At 35.8% G+C, this 14230-nt stretch overlaps 1 protein-coding gene across 2 annotated transcripts; it reads right to left on the minus strand.

The window, feature by feature from the left end:
- Positions 1-800: 800 nt before the first annotated feature.
- LOC135850022 (uncharacterized) lies at positions 801-7613 on the minus strand. 2 transcript variants are annotated; one of them, XM_065370710.1, is made up of 3 exons: positions 5846-7613; positions 1577-1717; positions 801-1497 (listed from the first exon to the last, which is right to left on the minus strand). In XM_065370710.1, the coding sequence occupies exons 1-2, from the start codon at positions 7125-7127 to the stop codon at positions 1647-1649; spliced, it is 1353 nt and encodes a 450-aa protein (XP_065226782.1). In that variant the 5' UTR covers positions 7128-7613; the 3' UTR covers positions 801-1497; positions 1577-1646. The 2 variants fall into 2 exon arrangements, with proteins under 2 accessions (XP_065226782.1, XP_065226781.1); XM_065370709.1 differs by having other exon boundaries at positions 1577-7613.
- Positions 7614-14230: the final 6617 nt, after the last annotated feature.

Consider the following 14230-nt stretch of genomic DNA (forward strand, 5'->3'; position numbering starts at 1 on the left):
TATCTACCAAGTGTTCCATAAGTAAACCTCTAGAAAAGTCTCCAGATCAGATGAATAAAAATCAAAAGAACATCAAAAATACACCATCAGACAAAATTTTAGCAAATGAATTTAATTTTTAGATTTTTAATAAATTTTTAAAAATTCAAGTTTGGTCATTGCATTTTTCTTGAAAAGAAAATCAAAATTTTGATCAAATAAGTACAGATGGAAAGTTAAAATTTGGTTCATTTCCTTCCTAAAAAATACTAGTGCTGGTTTCGAGTCATCATGAAGGCTCCAGTACATTTTTGAAAGCTCCAATTCAAGGAAAAACTGCAAAAATGAAATCCAGCACCTATAAACTCTCATACGCCATCTTCGTGACAATTTAAGAAATTTGTTCCAGTTCCGGTTGATTCAAATAGGTACAAATGCATTGATTTTAAAAATCATTTCAAACTTTTGAAACCGTTAAAAAAAATATTTCAGATGTTAAAGTGTATTTTTGATTTTTGGCGAATTTTTAAAAATCAAATTTGAGTTGAAGGGAACCGATCAAAATGTTACCAAATTGACCTAGAAAGCTGGAATTTGGTATGAATCATATTTTCGACCAGTCGAATTGATTCGGAAAAATTTCGAACCATTTTGAGCAGTTCTAAAGCCTTTAACAGATTTTCGAGAGTTGAATTTCTAAAAACTTCACCCCAAAAGAATTTGAAATCGGAAAGCTAAAACTTGCCAACTGTAAATTTCATCATTCATAAGTTGATTGAAAGTAGTTGTTTAATTTCAAAATTACGAAAAATTAGATGACAAACTGTTTAAAATTATTTTATTTGATCTTTACAGTACAACTGCGAGACAAGAAGTGATGCGCTCTTTATTTGTAAAAATAGCAAGAAGGATAGCGTCAGTATGAGTCATCTGACTCACGCCATTTTTTTGCGATAAAAGTTTCTTCTATGTATAAATGTAAAACTACGCGAGTGCGCAACTGTCTGCGCTACAACGAGATAACACACGATTCAAATATTTCTATCTTTTCGTGGATGACGCAATAAATATCAGAAATTACATTAGAAATAAAAATTTAAATATTCGTTCGAAATGAAATTTAACATACTCCCCGCGTTGAGGCGACGCCTCAAACAAAATGATCTACATATTTAAATTACAAAAGGTTTTCGAGACAGGTTTTATTTACGGTGGTTAGGAGTTAGGTTATTTTGAATGGCGAAAATTTGCGAATCGAAGAGAGAGAGAATCTATGGTATTTCATGGGCACACATGAAATGAGCTTTCTTAGCTCACCTGTCTTATTTTACTTTCAAGGTATATTATAGTCACACTGGCCAAGTGTGATTGCTCTCGGAGCAATTATTGAGGAGAGGTGCTATCCTCAGCGAACCCTGGTACCAGGTTTTGATTTTTGTTTACATTATAGGATTCTTCTCTCTGGCCTTTAGTCGATTTGATGATTTATGATACATATCTATGGAATGAACTACGCTCCTAAATACAACAAATAACAAAAAATTGTATTGCTTCAAAAAAATTACAAAATCTGATAGAATTAAATAAAATCACAGACTTCTTTGAAAACAACTGAAACTTGAAGTTCCTCAAATCATCATCGACGTAAATTTGATATATTTTCGCACCTAACTTTTCTCTGTGTTATCCGCTATTACAATATTATTGGACCCATCTGTCTGCGGATTTTGTTGTGGACCTACGCACATACACAGATAAAATTATAATTACATATTTTTACGATCACAAGGGAGAAAAACAAGTTTAACGAGAGGTCTTTTGACCTTGCCATTGGACGTTTGGATCGTCGCTACTCGACATTTACCATCTTTACCTGGATGTAACTCAAGTACCCTACCTAAGGCCCACTGCGTAGGAGACAAATGATCATCTTTAATTACGACAAAATCACCTAGCTTTAATTCGCCGTCAGGTAATTGCCATTTATAACGTTGTTGAAGAGTATTCAGATATTCGGATTGCCACCTTTTCCAAAATAATTGAGTCAGTTTATTAATTTGTTCCCAGTGTTTTAATCGATTACTGGGAATATTTGTGTAGTCGATGGTTTGCAATGCTGTGATTGGTCCGCCAATGAGAAAATGTCCTGGCGTCAAGGCGTTGAGTTCGTTCGGATCGGACGATTCTGGAGTGAGAGGTCTCGAATTAAGACAAGCTTCGATCTGATTAAGTAAAGTTGCGAATTGATCGGAAGTCAGTGTATACGAATCGATCGTCTTATACAAATGACTTTTTATGGATTTCACTCCAGCCTCCCATATCCCACCAAAATGAGGGGCGTGAGGAGGAATGAAATGCCATTGCGAACCTTTATCAAGTGTGAATTTTTCGATTTTGGAGGCCTCTTTCAACACCAAGGAATGCATTTCGTTTAATCGATTTTTCGCACCAACAAATGTCGTTCCATTGTCGGAATAGATATGCGCAGGTACGCCGCGTCGCGAAATAAACCTTGAATAGGCTTCGAGAAATTTTTCCGTAGAAAGGTCGTACACCACTTCGATGTGAATTGCCTTTGTTGCAAAGCAAACAAAGACAGCGACATAGACCTTAATTTTCCTTCGACAGCGACCACCTGTTTGCATTAGTGAAAAGGGTCCAGCATAGTCAACTCCCGTATGGGTGAAAGCTCTGCTTGGACTAATACGTTCCTTGGGAAAATTGGCCATAATTTGATGCTGTGTTTTTGCAGCGAATTTTGCGCAAGTAAAGCACAATTTTAAACATCTTGAAATGCACGAATTCATACGAAGTATCCAAAATTGCCTTCGCAAAATTGATTTTAGCAACTTTGGACCCGCATGTAAATTGATTAAATGTTCATGCATAACAATTAGAGTAGTTAAAGGATGAGATGGGTGAAGTAGGATGGGGTGCCGTTGTTCATAAGACATGTCAGCCTCCTCCAACCTACCCCCTACACGAAGTATCCCATCAGCATCTAGAAACGGACTTAGACTTTCAACCGAGCTGTTTTTATTTAGGGGCTTGCCATTTTTTAGGCGCGTGATATCGTCTTGAAAATATTCACATTGAGACAGCTTGATTAAAATCATTTTTGCGAATTCTAAGTCGTGTTTGTGAAGCTGTTTTCCTTCAATTCGATTTGACTGAGGAAAATATGGTAAGCGATTTCGAATTGGTCGAGCTAAATATGACGTGAGCCGCAGCAACTTACTGTAACCTAATTTATGAGCGAGTTTTGAGGAATTTGTTCCCGTATCAGGTAAACCTACGAGGTTGAACAAATTACTTCGGAATGAAGTTGCTACCATGGCTATACCTCGTTCAGTTTTTCGCTCTTCTGATTCGTTGGGATTTGGAACAAAATTTACGAAATCAGGCCAAGGACTAGTTGAGTTTCTCAACCAATTTGGTCCAAAAAACCAAACATGGTTAGGCTTACATAAATCAATAGGATTTGCTCCCCGCGATAATACATCGGCTGGGTTGCTATTCGACTCAACATAGTCCCATTGGCTATTTTTAGAAAGACTTTGTATTTTAGTAATTCGATGCGCCACAAAGACACTCCATTTATATGATTGAGTACCAATCCAAGAAAGAGCAATTTTCGAGTCACTCCATAACCTGATGGAAGCGATATTCACTCGAACAGATAAGTCCGAAGCCACCTCATGCGCCATTTCAGCCAGCAATTCGGCTGCTAACAATTCCATTCGAGGTATGGAAATTTCTTTCAAAGGAGCTACGCGAGATTTCGAGCACAAAAGATGTACTTGAACCTCCTTACCAGAAATAGCTCTCAAATAGAGAACTGCTCCATAAGCGCGAGATGACGCATCAGAAAATCCGTGGAGTTCATAAATTATCGAAGTATTGCTAGGAGTGATGTGTCGCGGTATCGAAATTTTATTTAATAAATGAAGTTGCGCTGCAAACTCTCGCCAAGGTCTCAAAATTTTGTCCGGCACTGTTTCATCCCAGTAAATTTTTCGTTTTTCGTCTTCAACTATAAATTTCCAAATTTCTTGCATGAAACACTTCGCTGTGACTGTTATTGGCCCAACCAAGCCCATTGGGTCGTAAATTGAAGCAATTACGCCCAAAATTTGGCGTTTGGTACGCGCCTCAGTCACGTTTGGTTTTTCGAACCAAAACCTCAAAGTATCGTCGCAAGGAGCCCAGTACATACCCAAAGTTTTGACCATTTCTTTGTCATCAAAACTAACACGAGACATTGGCTCAATTTTCGATGGATCAATTTTGGATAATAATTCCGGAGAATTTGAGGACCACTTGCTGAGAGGTAAACCAGCAGAATTCAAGAGAGCAATAAGCTCCTCTTGAGTGGCCTTAGCTTGTTCCAAAGAATTTGAGCCGGTTAATAAATTGTCAACATAGAAATCTGATAAAATGGCAGATTTTGCATTTGGAAAATTCGCCCCATAATCTTCAGCCAGTTTTTTCAAAGTTCTTGTTGCTTCATATTGGGCTGATCTTTCACCAAATGTAACTGTTGTCAATTCGCAAACCTTCAATTTTTCTTCCGGAGAATTTCGCCAAAATATTCTCTGATATGCAGTATGATCCGGATTTCTCCGAATTTGCCGATACATTTTAACAATGTCAGCAGTCATTACATACGCATATAATCGGAATCGTGTAAGAATGCCTCTCAACTTGGGTTGTACAACTGGCCCTGTGTATAAAAGATCGTTTAAGGAAACACCAGATGATGTTTTCATACTGGCGTTGAAAACAGTACGTTGAGATGTTGAAGTTGAGCTGGGATTGATAACAGCATGATGCGGTACATAATAAACATGCTTTGGAGCTGAATTACTCTCAAGATTTTCAGAAATTTCGACCATATGACCTAGCTCAATATATTCATTCATACATGAAACGTATTTTTCCTTCATTTGAGGGTTATTTTTTAATCGCTTTTCCAAGTGCATAAATTGTTTCAATGCCTCGAATCGAGACTGGCCTAGTAAAGCGGGATCCTTTTTGAAAGGTAAAGAGACAACAAATCGACCATCTGACTGACGATAAGTAGTTTTTTGATAAATAGCCTCGCAAGCTAATTCGTCAGCTGTCAACGGAAAATTCGAAATTTGGTGCTCAATTGACCAAAATTTTTTCATCTGATTGAGAAGTTCGTTGTTACTTAACTGAAGTATGAATACCATGGTACCTTGTGTCGTCTCAGCAGTTCTAAAACTACCAGCAATAATCCAACCGAATTCTGTCTCCTTCAACTTCGGCAAATTTGCACCGAGGTTGAAGTTTTCAGATTTCAAAATTTTCCAAAAAATATCTAGGCCCAATAATATATCAATATCATCGGGTATGTTGAAATATGGATCAGCTAGATATAAATGAGATGGTAAATTCCACGAATTTATTTCGAAAAATTGGTTGGGAACCACTGAGCTGACAATATTTTCGACAACAAGGCAACGAACTGTTATTTCAGACGAATTATATCTAGAAATTATCGTAACATCAACACACTGATTGACAGCCGCATTTTTACCACCTAAACCACCTACAGAAATATCAGTACTCATAGGAGTTAAATTCAATAAGTTGGCTAATCGTTTTGAAATAAAATTAAATTGACTGCCATTATCTAGCAATACTCTAGATTCGATATTCGAAGTTGACGTTGAATTCGAATTATTTTTAACACCTACTAATGCAGTGGCCAAAAGGGGGTTATTTTCATGATTTACTCGAGTTACATTTTTATTGAGAAGGCAGACGGATAAATTTTGATTAAAATTTGATTTGTCCAATGGTGTTTTATTTGACATAGTATGAGGTTCAAAATTCTTACCAAAACGATGAACTAAGGAATGATGAGTTCCTTTACACCGATAGCAATGCAGTTGTTTCATCGGACACGCTGCGGGCTTCTCTGTGGCACCTTTGCAACTTGACTTGAAGCATACTTGACACAATCGACGCTCGCCAACGAATTTGATTCGCTCATCTGGAGTTTTCCTTTTGAACTCGTCGCACTGATTTAAGTAATGCTCACCAGAACACAAAACGCAGGGTGGTTTCTTCTTTAACGTTGGTTTGGACTGCTGCTGCACCATGGTGTGGCCTTGAGTTTTGCCTGATTTCATCGTTGCATTTTTCTGGAACTTTGGGCCTTTCCCATAAGGTTTTTGACCTCGATCAAACGCTCTGTCACAGGAAGTAGCTTCCCGTTCGAGGAAATTTAGAAATTCATCGAGTGTACAGGACTCTGGATTCGCTGTCGTTTGGCGTTCCCATTGCAAACGCACTGTATTATTCGTTTGTGGATCATCTAAGAAGTGAGCGATGGTCACCAGATCAAATGGGTCGATGTTGAACTCGGAACACGCCAACTTCAAACCAGCAGTATGCTGACGATAAGACACCAAACGCTGACGTAAAGTATTGGCTGATTTTTCAACAAAAAGCTGCTTATAATGCGACTTGGCTCGGCGAAATGGATCATCATAAAACTTGACCAAAACATCCCATATTTTCTCAAACGGACTATCTCGGAGATTTTCAACCATATCTTTAGCATCGCCATCTAATGCTTGATATAAAAACTGTCGCTTACTAATCTCATCATTCGCAATGCGTTTATCCGCCACAAGATGAAGAAAACGAGATTTAAACGATCCCCATTTATGAAGATCACCACTAAAATGAGGCACTTCTAGCGCAGGCAGCTTCATTGGAGGCGCTAAATTCGAATCAAGAGGGGCCTCACTGCGCCTTTTACGAGAAATAATTTGCATGTACCTGTTTCGTAACGTTCGGCATCGTTGATCAAAATTCTGTTGGATCGAAATCAGCTGCTCGTGAAAATGAGATTCAAACAACTCGTCAATACGCGACTTGATGGAGTTCAACTCGTCGAGATCGCATTGGGCACTATCCGCGTCGAGAATTTCACCAAAATTGAAGCTTTTTTCTAAGCAAACGACACGAATTTCCAATATTTTCAACGGTTTATATATCGGTTGATCAGGATTAATTTGATCGGCAACATACTCGCGTTCGGTTTCACTTTCCATAGTTTCGCGGCTCTTTATTGAATCAGAATCAGACTTATCACCCGTTTCGGAAGACATATGTAGGTACAAATAAACTTTTGATACACACGAAACAGTAGCAAAATCTTACCACGAATTGAAATAAATGATTAAATCGTCGCGAACACGCACTATTTCACTACGACATACAAAATTACGAAATTACATATCCGGCTGTAGAAGGACCATGTTTAATTTCAAAATTACGAAAAATTAGATGACAAACTGTTTAAAATTATTTTATTTGATCTTTACAGTACAACTGCGAGACAAGAAGTGATGCGCTCTTTATTTGTAAAAATAGCAAGAAGGATAGCGTCAGTATGAGTCATCTGACTCACGCCATTTTTTTGCGATAAAAGTTTCTTCTATGTATAAATGTAAAACTACGCGAGTGCGCAACTGTCTGCGCTACAACGAGATAACACACGATTCAAATATTTCTATCTTTTCGTGGATGACGCAATAAATATCAGAAATTACATTAGAAATAAAAATTTAAATATTCGTTCGAAATGAAATTTAACAGTAGTTTCAAGCCTTTCAAGAGTCTCCTAATATGTACTTCTTTGAGATTACAGAAATTTTATGACTTTTTTTTTTGGAAAACTGGAATTGTTAATAAGTCCCCGGAGGCTCAAAAATAGCTCGAAAACACCTTCACTCGATTCAAAATTTTAAAATTAGGATATAAAAAATTTATTTTGAATTTTTAACTTCTGATTCCTTCCAAAAAATGAGGAAAAGTGCAACAATCATTCCAATTTTGAAACCTGATAAAAACCCAAATCTTGGATCTAGTTTTCGCCCCATCTCCTTAACTTCAGTTCCTAGCAGAATACTTGAAAAGAAGGTTATTAAACGTCTTAATTGGTATATTGATTCAACAAACTCTCTTAGCATTTATCAAAAAGGTTTCAGAAAGAAAAGATCTATCCTGGACCACCTCTTTAGTCTACAAAAAGAAATTAGTTCAGCCTTCCAGAATAAAAAAAAAGTTTTCTTTCAGTCTTTTTTGATCTTGTAAAGGCATTTAATAAAGTCTGACATCATAAAATTCTCCAAAAATTACAATCCATTGGAATAAGAGGACATCTGGCCTACTCTATACAGAATTTCTTAACAAACCGTACTTTTAGAGTGAGAGTAGTTAACAATACATACCTACTCAGAATATTTTGAAATTGAAAATGGAGTTCCCAAAGGTTCAGTTCTTAGCACAGTTTTATTTATACTTACTTTTGATTGATGACATTTCCAATGTTGTTTTCAGACCCATTTCTCCAAGAATTTTTGCAGATGATATAAACATTTCGTTTCGTTCAAATAATATTCAACTGGCTCTTCAAGTAATCTAAGAAAGATTCTAATGATCTAACCTTCTCAGAGTCAAAAATCCACTGTATACTTTTTACCAAAAAAAAAAAAAATAATAATAAAAATAAGATTCCTCCAGATCTCATTCTCAACTTCAAAGGACACTCTTTAGAATTCAAAACCACTACTAAATTTCTTGGCTCAACTTTTGATCGAAAACTAAATTGGACTCCTCATTTCCTAAAAGTAAACTCAGATCTAATGAAACGCCTAAATCTGTTAAAAATAATCAAAAATATCAAGTCTAAAAACTGAATCTTACGAACTCGATATAAAATCTCACACGACGACGAGTGTAATATAATCATGTAATTACACACATCCAAAAACAAAATAAAACAATAAAATGAAATTTCGTGGGAATTCCAATTTCCAAAAATCTTCTGGAGGCTCCAGAACTGCTCAAAATGGTGCAAAATCGTTTCCAATCTAAAAAGAGAGGGGCTGAAAAATGGATACTACCTGTACAAAATATCAGAGTTTTCCAAGTCAGCTGTTGGTGAAATTCTGGTTTTCACTGTTTCGATTCTTAAAAATTCACCAAAAATTGAAAAAAAATTGGCACCTGAAACGTTGGCTTATGAAATATTTTTGTACGTTCTTTTGATTTTACTTTGTCTAATTTGAAAGATCGTTAGGGATACTCTCTTGTAAAGAACTTGAAAAAACAAAAAAACAAATTGCTAAAATTATGTCAAACTTTTAAACATTTTGAAAAAATGAGCAAATTTTCAAAATTCTGTTCTGTACAACTTTTAAGAATTTTAAAAATTACGATGGATTCTCAACATTATTAGATCAGACTTTACACTTATTTTTTCTCCAAAAATAGTTACTTATTAGAGAAAATTTTGGATTTTAACCAGCAGACACAATTTTTGAAAATTTGTGCAGTGTATCAAAATGAATTAAATCAATTATGCTGAATCCGTGCTTGCAGTAGTTGAATTTCATTTTCGTACTTATTATGACAATTTTTCAAAAACTAGAAAATTTGAAAATTTGCTAGAGCCTCTATAATGACTTGAAATCACCATCGACCAATTTCAAAGGCAAGAAATAGATCATATAACAAAATTTTAGCTTTACACTCGATTCAGTTTTTATTCTTTCATGGCCAGTAGATCCTAGTTTGAATTTCTAAAAATTCATCAGAAATCGAAAAAAGTTTCTGAAATTTGGCTTGTGTATTTTTGGAACCCCTTTCGATTTTTCTCAATTCAATGTGAATATTTTTCAGTGGAAAAAATTCTTTGATCACTTAGGAAATGATATCATGTTTTAAAATTTTTTATAGGAGGTAATTTTCAATAATGAAAAAAAACCAAGTCAAATATCTACGTAAAAAAAATTGCCTAGGAGACTGGATACCCTGATAACAGATCAAGTCAGACTCCATTTGAGCCAGATACTTCATCCAACACACATCCAGCATACAGTTTCCAATCTAATGACCCAGTAACTAACTATACACAAAAGGTTAGAGATTGCAATGTAAACAAATATGTAACCTCATCATAAACAAGTCTGTGCAACTGCAAAATGTGACCGCACGTAAAACTACAGGTATCGTTAGACTCGGGGGAAAAACGATGTTCGTTAGTTCATATTGATTAATTATTTAACACGTCGAAACTATCGAGGCGGGTATTTGAACCAAAAGAGGAAATTTCAATTAGGATTGAATTCAGTAGGTACATTGCGATTCCCCGAGGACTTTTATTGTATAAATCTCGAACGCTTTGGTGTACTATAGGAGACCCATAAGAGATGTTTTTTTATTCTCTCTCATATAACGGCTGACCTTCTTCGATAGAATAAAATCTATTAAACATCATACGCGAATTTTTCTGTTTCAATACCTAATATACTCAGTAAGCCGAGTGAAAACTTCCTATTACTAATAACACGTTGTTCATAAGATGATAATTTGTTAAGCAGCAGTTGCATAAAAAAGCCAACTCGTATAAAGAGCAATTTAATTTTTAATTTCAAATGTGAAAAGAAATTCATTAACATAAGAAAGAGAAATGAAATTGCCTGCGGATTTGGTATACTTACAGAGCAGCATTTTGAAGAAGAAGAAAAAAATACGAGAAGCCGGACCCCATAAAAAATAACGATTTACTGGGTGGAAATTTTATTTGAAGTTCGTTTCGCTTCTTTCTGCTCGCCTCTCTGTGCCATGGCCGAACCGCTACCGCCGATTCTCGGTAATTTCGAGCAACTCGAGCTTTTTATTTATGTACATTTTCTCCCCCGTATTAAAAAAGTTTTAATTTCATATTCAGATATCAAAAAAGTTAATAAATCAAGCCGAAACTTATTTATACAAACGCGATATAGATTAAGAATTTCGAAAAATACAAAAAAATGAAAAACGACTGAATAATTTTCAACCCTGCCATGGGTTGGTATCTGCGGGGTATAAAGTCAAAGTTATGACTTTGCAACTACACACCGCAGCAGAAAATATACGTACACACTGAATAAAGTTTTATAGTACGTGAAAACCGCATCGTATGTATAACGTAGTGTACTCGTATTTTTAATTTAAACTGTCACCGCGTCGCCCAACTGGAAATTTTTTTTCAACCGTGAAATTTTCAGCAGCGCGAGCGAGGTGATGTTTCATTTGTGTAATGATTTTTAATTCATTTATAGTACTGTATGGTACGTACGCGGTATAAACGATGAAATTTACATTGTATAGATACGCGTCGAGTTACCTCTTCCTTTTCCTCCTTGTGCAACCGACGTCAATATAGTGTGTATAAATGTACTGTGTATCTATACTTCAAAGGCAAAACCTTACAAGCTGGTGGTTGCGCTGTGTAACACGAGTATCGTTCGTGAAAGACCTTCGAGCAATGTAAACTAGAACTGTGGCCTTATGTACCAAATTCAGCTCTTCAATTGACGTTAGCATGTACTTACACGCGGTTTCAACGTATATTTTAGAATTCGTCTCCAGAAACCCTTAGCCACATGAAACGTTTGCTCGCCTGCCTCATCCTGCGCTAGATGTGCTGTATGGATACATATTATATAGTTTCACTCGAGTTATCTCAATAAATGCGTTTTACTCGCCTCTTATTCCGGCCTCGATTGCGAGCCAGTCTTCTTGTGGATATTTGACGACCTTCATTATTTACTCTGACGATGAAAGCGAAGGGAAGGCATTTTCCGTTTGGGAAATTTTACAAACACGAATAGATACTCGATGCGGAAATTTCATTACGAAATATGTATCTTTGCGGATGGTAGTGAGATTTTTTTTCTTTTCTGGCGACCTCATGATCTTGATGAAGAAAATATCCCAACCGTGAAAGCATTTTTTGCACCAAAAGAATTGAAAGAGGACCTAAAAATACACCAGCGGCAACAATTTCAAAGGTCGAAATCCTATCATTTTTTTAAAAATATTTTTGAAAATTTGAACGCTTATTTTTCACGAAGAAAAAGGAAAATTAGATCGAATTTACATACCTACACAGTAAACATTGATACTTATTGGGTTTGTACCCTATTTTCAACCTCCCGAGTCGATTGGTGATGATTATTTTCTGGAGCCTCCACAGGATTTTTGAATTCTGCGGTTTTGGATAAATGCCAAAAATGCCTATTAATACTGCTTCTGCAACATTTGGTACACAACAAACAGCATTTCTTTGTATCGAATTGTTCTTTTTATGTAAATTAGATAAGTAGTCATTATACCACATAGTCCAAAACGACTATAGAACCTATTTACAAGAATTCCAAATGTTGGATAATTCAGATCTTATGTTACGAGGGTTGTCCGAAAAGTAAGGTACAAAAAATTCTGAAAAATTGAATAATTTATTTATCAAAAAACTGAATACACCATCTTGAACTAGACTCAAATAGGTACACTACTTTTCCACACAATCCCTTTTTTTTTCGATGCATTTTTCCTATTGTTCGTTTAGGTTGAAAATGACCTCTTCAAAGAATTGTATATGCTCATTCTTGTGTCAATGGCACGAGTGTTTTACACGTTTGCATGATTACACTATCACACATCCACACGATCACACAATTACATGATCACACACTCACATGTCTACATAATCACACGCTTACACATCTACATGTCTACACGTTTGCACATTTAAACATTTGCACATTTACACGTTTGCCCCTTTACACGTTTACACGTTTGCACATTTACACATTTACACAATTACACGTTTACATGTTTACACAATTACACAATTACATGTTTGCTGTTCACTTCAGTTTACTACTTTTTAGAGAAGTAGATACTTATTGTAATTATATAGGTATGAGTGTTTTTTAATAATTATTTATACAGGGTGCGGCGCGGGAACGGTAAGTATTTAAATTGGTTCCAGCTTCGTTTGTAGGCAACCTGGAGGGGTAATCTATGTCTCGTTGGATAGAGGAGGGCCGCACAATTTTTTTGATATATGTATTTATTTTAGTTGAAAGCTTTTCAGTCTTGAATACAGAATGATGTAAACATTTGACAGGGTATTTTGACATACGTCTTTCTTCGTTGCGCTCTCTCTTAAAAGCCACTCTATGTATAAATTTTGTGTGAATGTACTGACTGATAGCGCGATTCTTCCTCTGCAAAATGAGCACCCAACGAAGTCCATACGTTGAGATGCGGCCAACCTGCGGCTTTCCAAAGTTGAAAAAAACCAGGTTTTACTCTATTTTTTTCACTATTGATGGGTGACTCACTCAAAACTTTCAAACTTTCAAACTTTCAAAGCTCTCTGGAGGCAGAACACTACATTCTACAGAAAAATGAGGAGGGGGAAACTTGTAGAGAATTAAATTCCCAATCGACATAATGTCCTTAGTTTTTCTCTAGGATGCTTGGTTTTCACTATATTTTCAAATAAAAGTGAAGATCAAAAATTTTTCCCATTGATTTTTCATTTTCATTTGCAAATGTAGCGAAAACTAAGCATCCTAGAGAAAAACTAACGATATTAAGTCGATTGGAAATTTAATTCTTCACAATTTTCCTCGACTCCATTTTTCCGTAGAATGCTCTGTTCCGCCTCCAAAGAGCTTTGAATTTTTGGTTGCACATCTGCACATCTGCATGTCTGCACATTTGCACGACTGCATGTCTGCACGACTGCACGTTTGTACGACTGCACATCTGCACGTTTGCACGTCTGCACGTCTACACGTTTGCATGGTTGCATGTCTGCATGACTGCACGTTTGCAAGACTGCACATTTACATGTTTACACTACTTGCCCATCATTTGATGAAGTAGATATTGTAATTAAATAGCTATGAGTGTTATTAAAAATTATTTATAGTACAATGAGTGCGTTTTTAAATTGTTTTCATTTTAAATTCTTATCATTGGTGTTTACAGGCGTTTGTCAGAATGACTTTGTATTTGCAGTGATAAGCTGAATAAAATAAGTGGATCAAGTGCATACCTAATGAGTGAGCAAGTGTTTTATATTATGTATTTATTACTTGTTTGTTTTATCTTTAGTTTCAGAGATTGGATGTGTGATTTTATTTGTATTTTTTCTTTAGGAAATAAGCTTGAATATATTAATATCAAGGGGTACATTTTTTCACCTTTTGGTTCTTGTTATTGTTGTGTTTTATTAGCCAAATTTTTGTAAAAAATGATGGCTATTGCGGTAGGCCCAACTTTGGATAAAAAGGTCGGGGGTCAAAAATTTTGATAGTTCTCGACGTTTTGAGCTCAGACTAGACGATTCCCGGTGTGTCAGTTT

The sequence above is a fragment of the Planococcus citri genome, chromosome 1 (genome assembly GCF_950023065.1).
Source record: "Planococcus citri chromosome 1, ihPlaCitr1.1, whole genome shotgun sequence".
NCBI lineage: Eukaryota > Metazoa > Arthropoda > Insecta > Hemiptera > Pseudococcidae > Planococcus > Planococcus citri.

What these genes read in the sequence shown, in the direction of transcription:
- LOC135850022 (XM_065370709.1), bottom strand. Translation starts at nt 7,127, where the DNA reads ATGTCTTCCGAAACGGGTGATAAGTCTGATTCTGATTCAATAAAGAGC.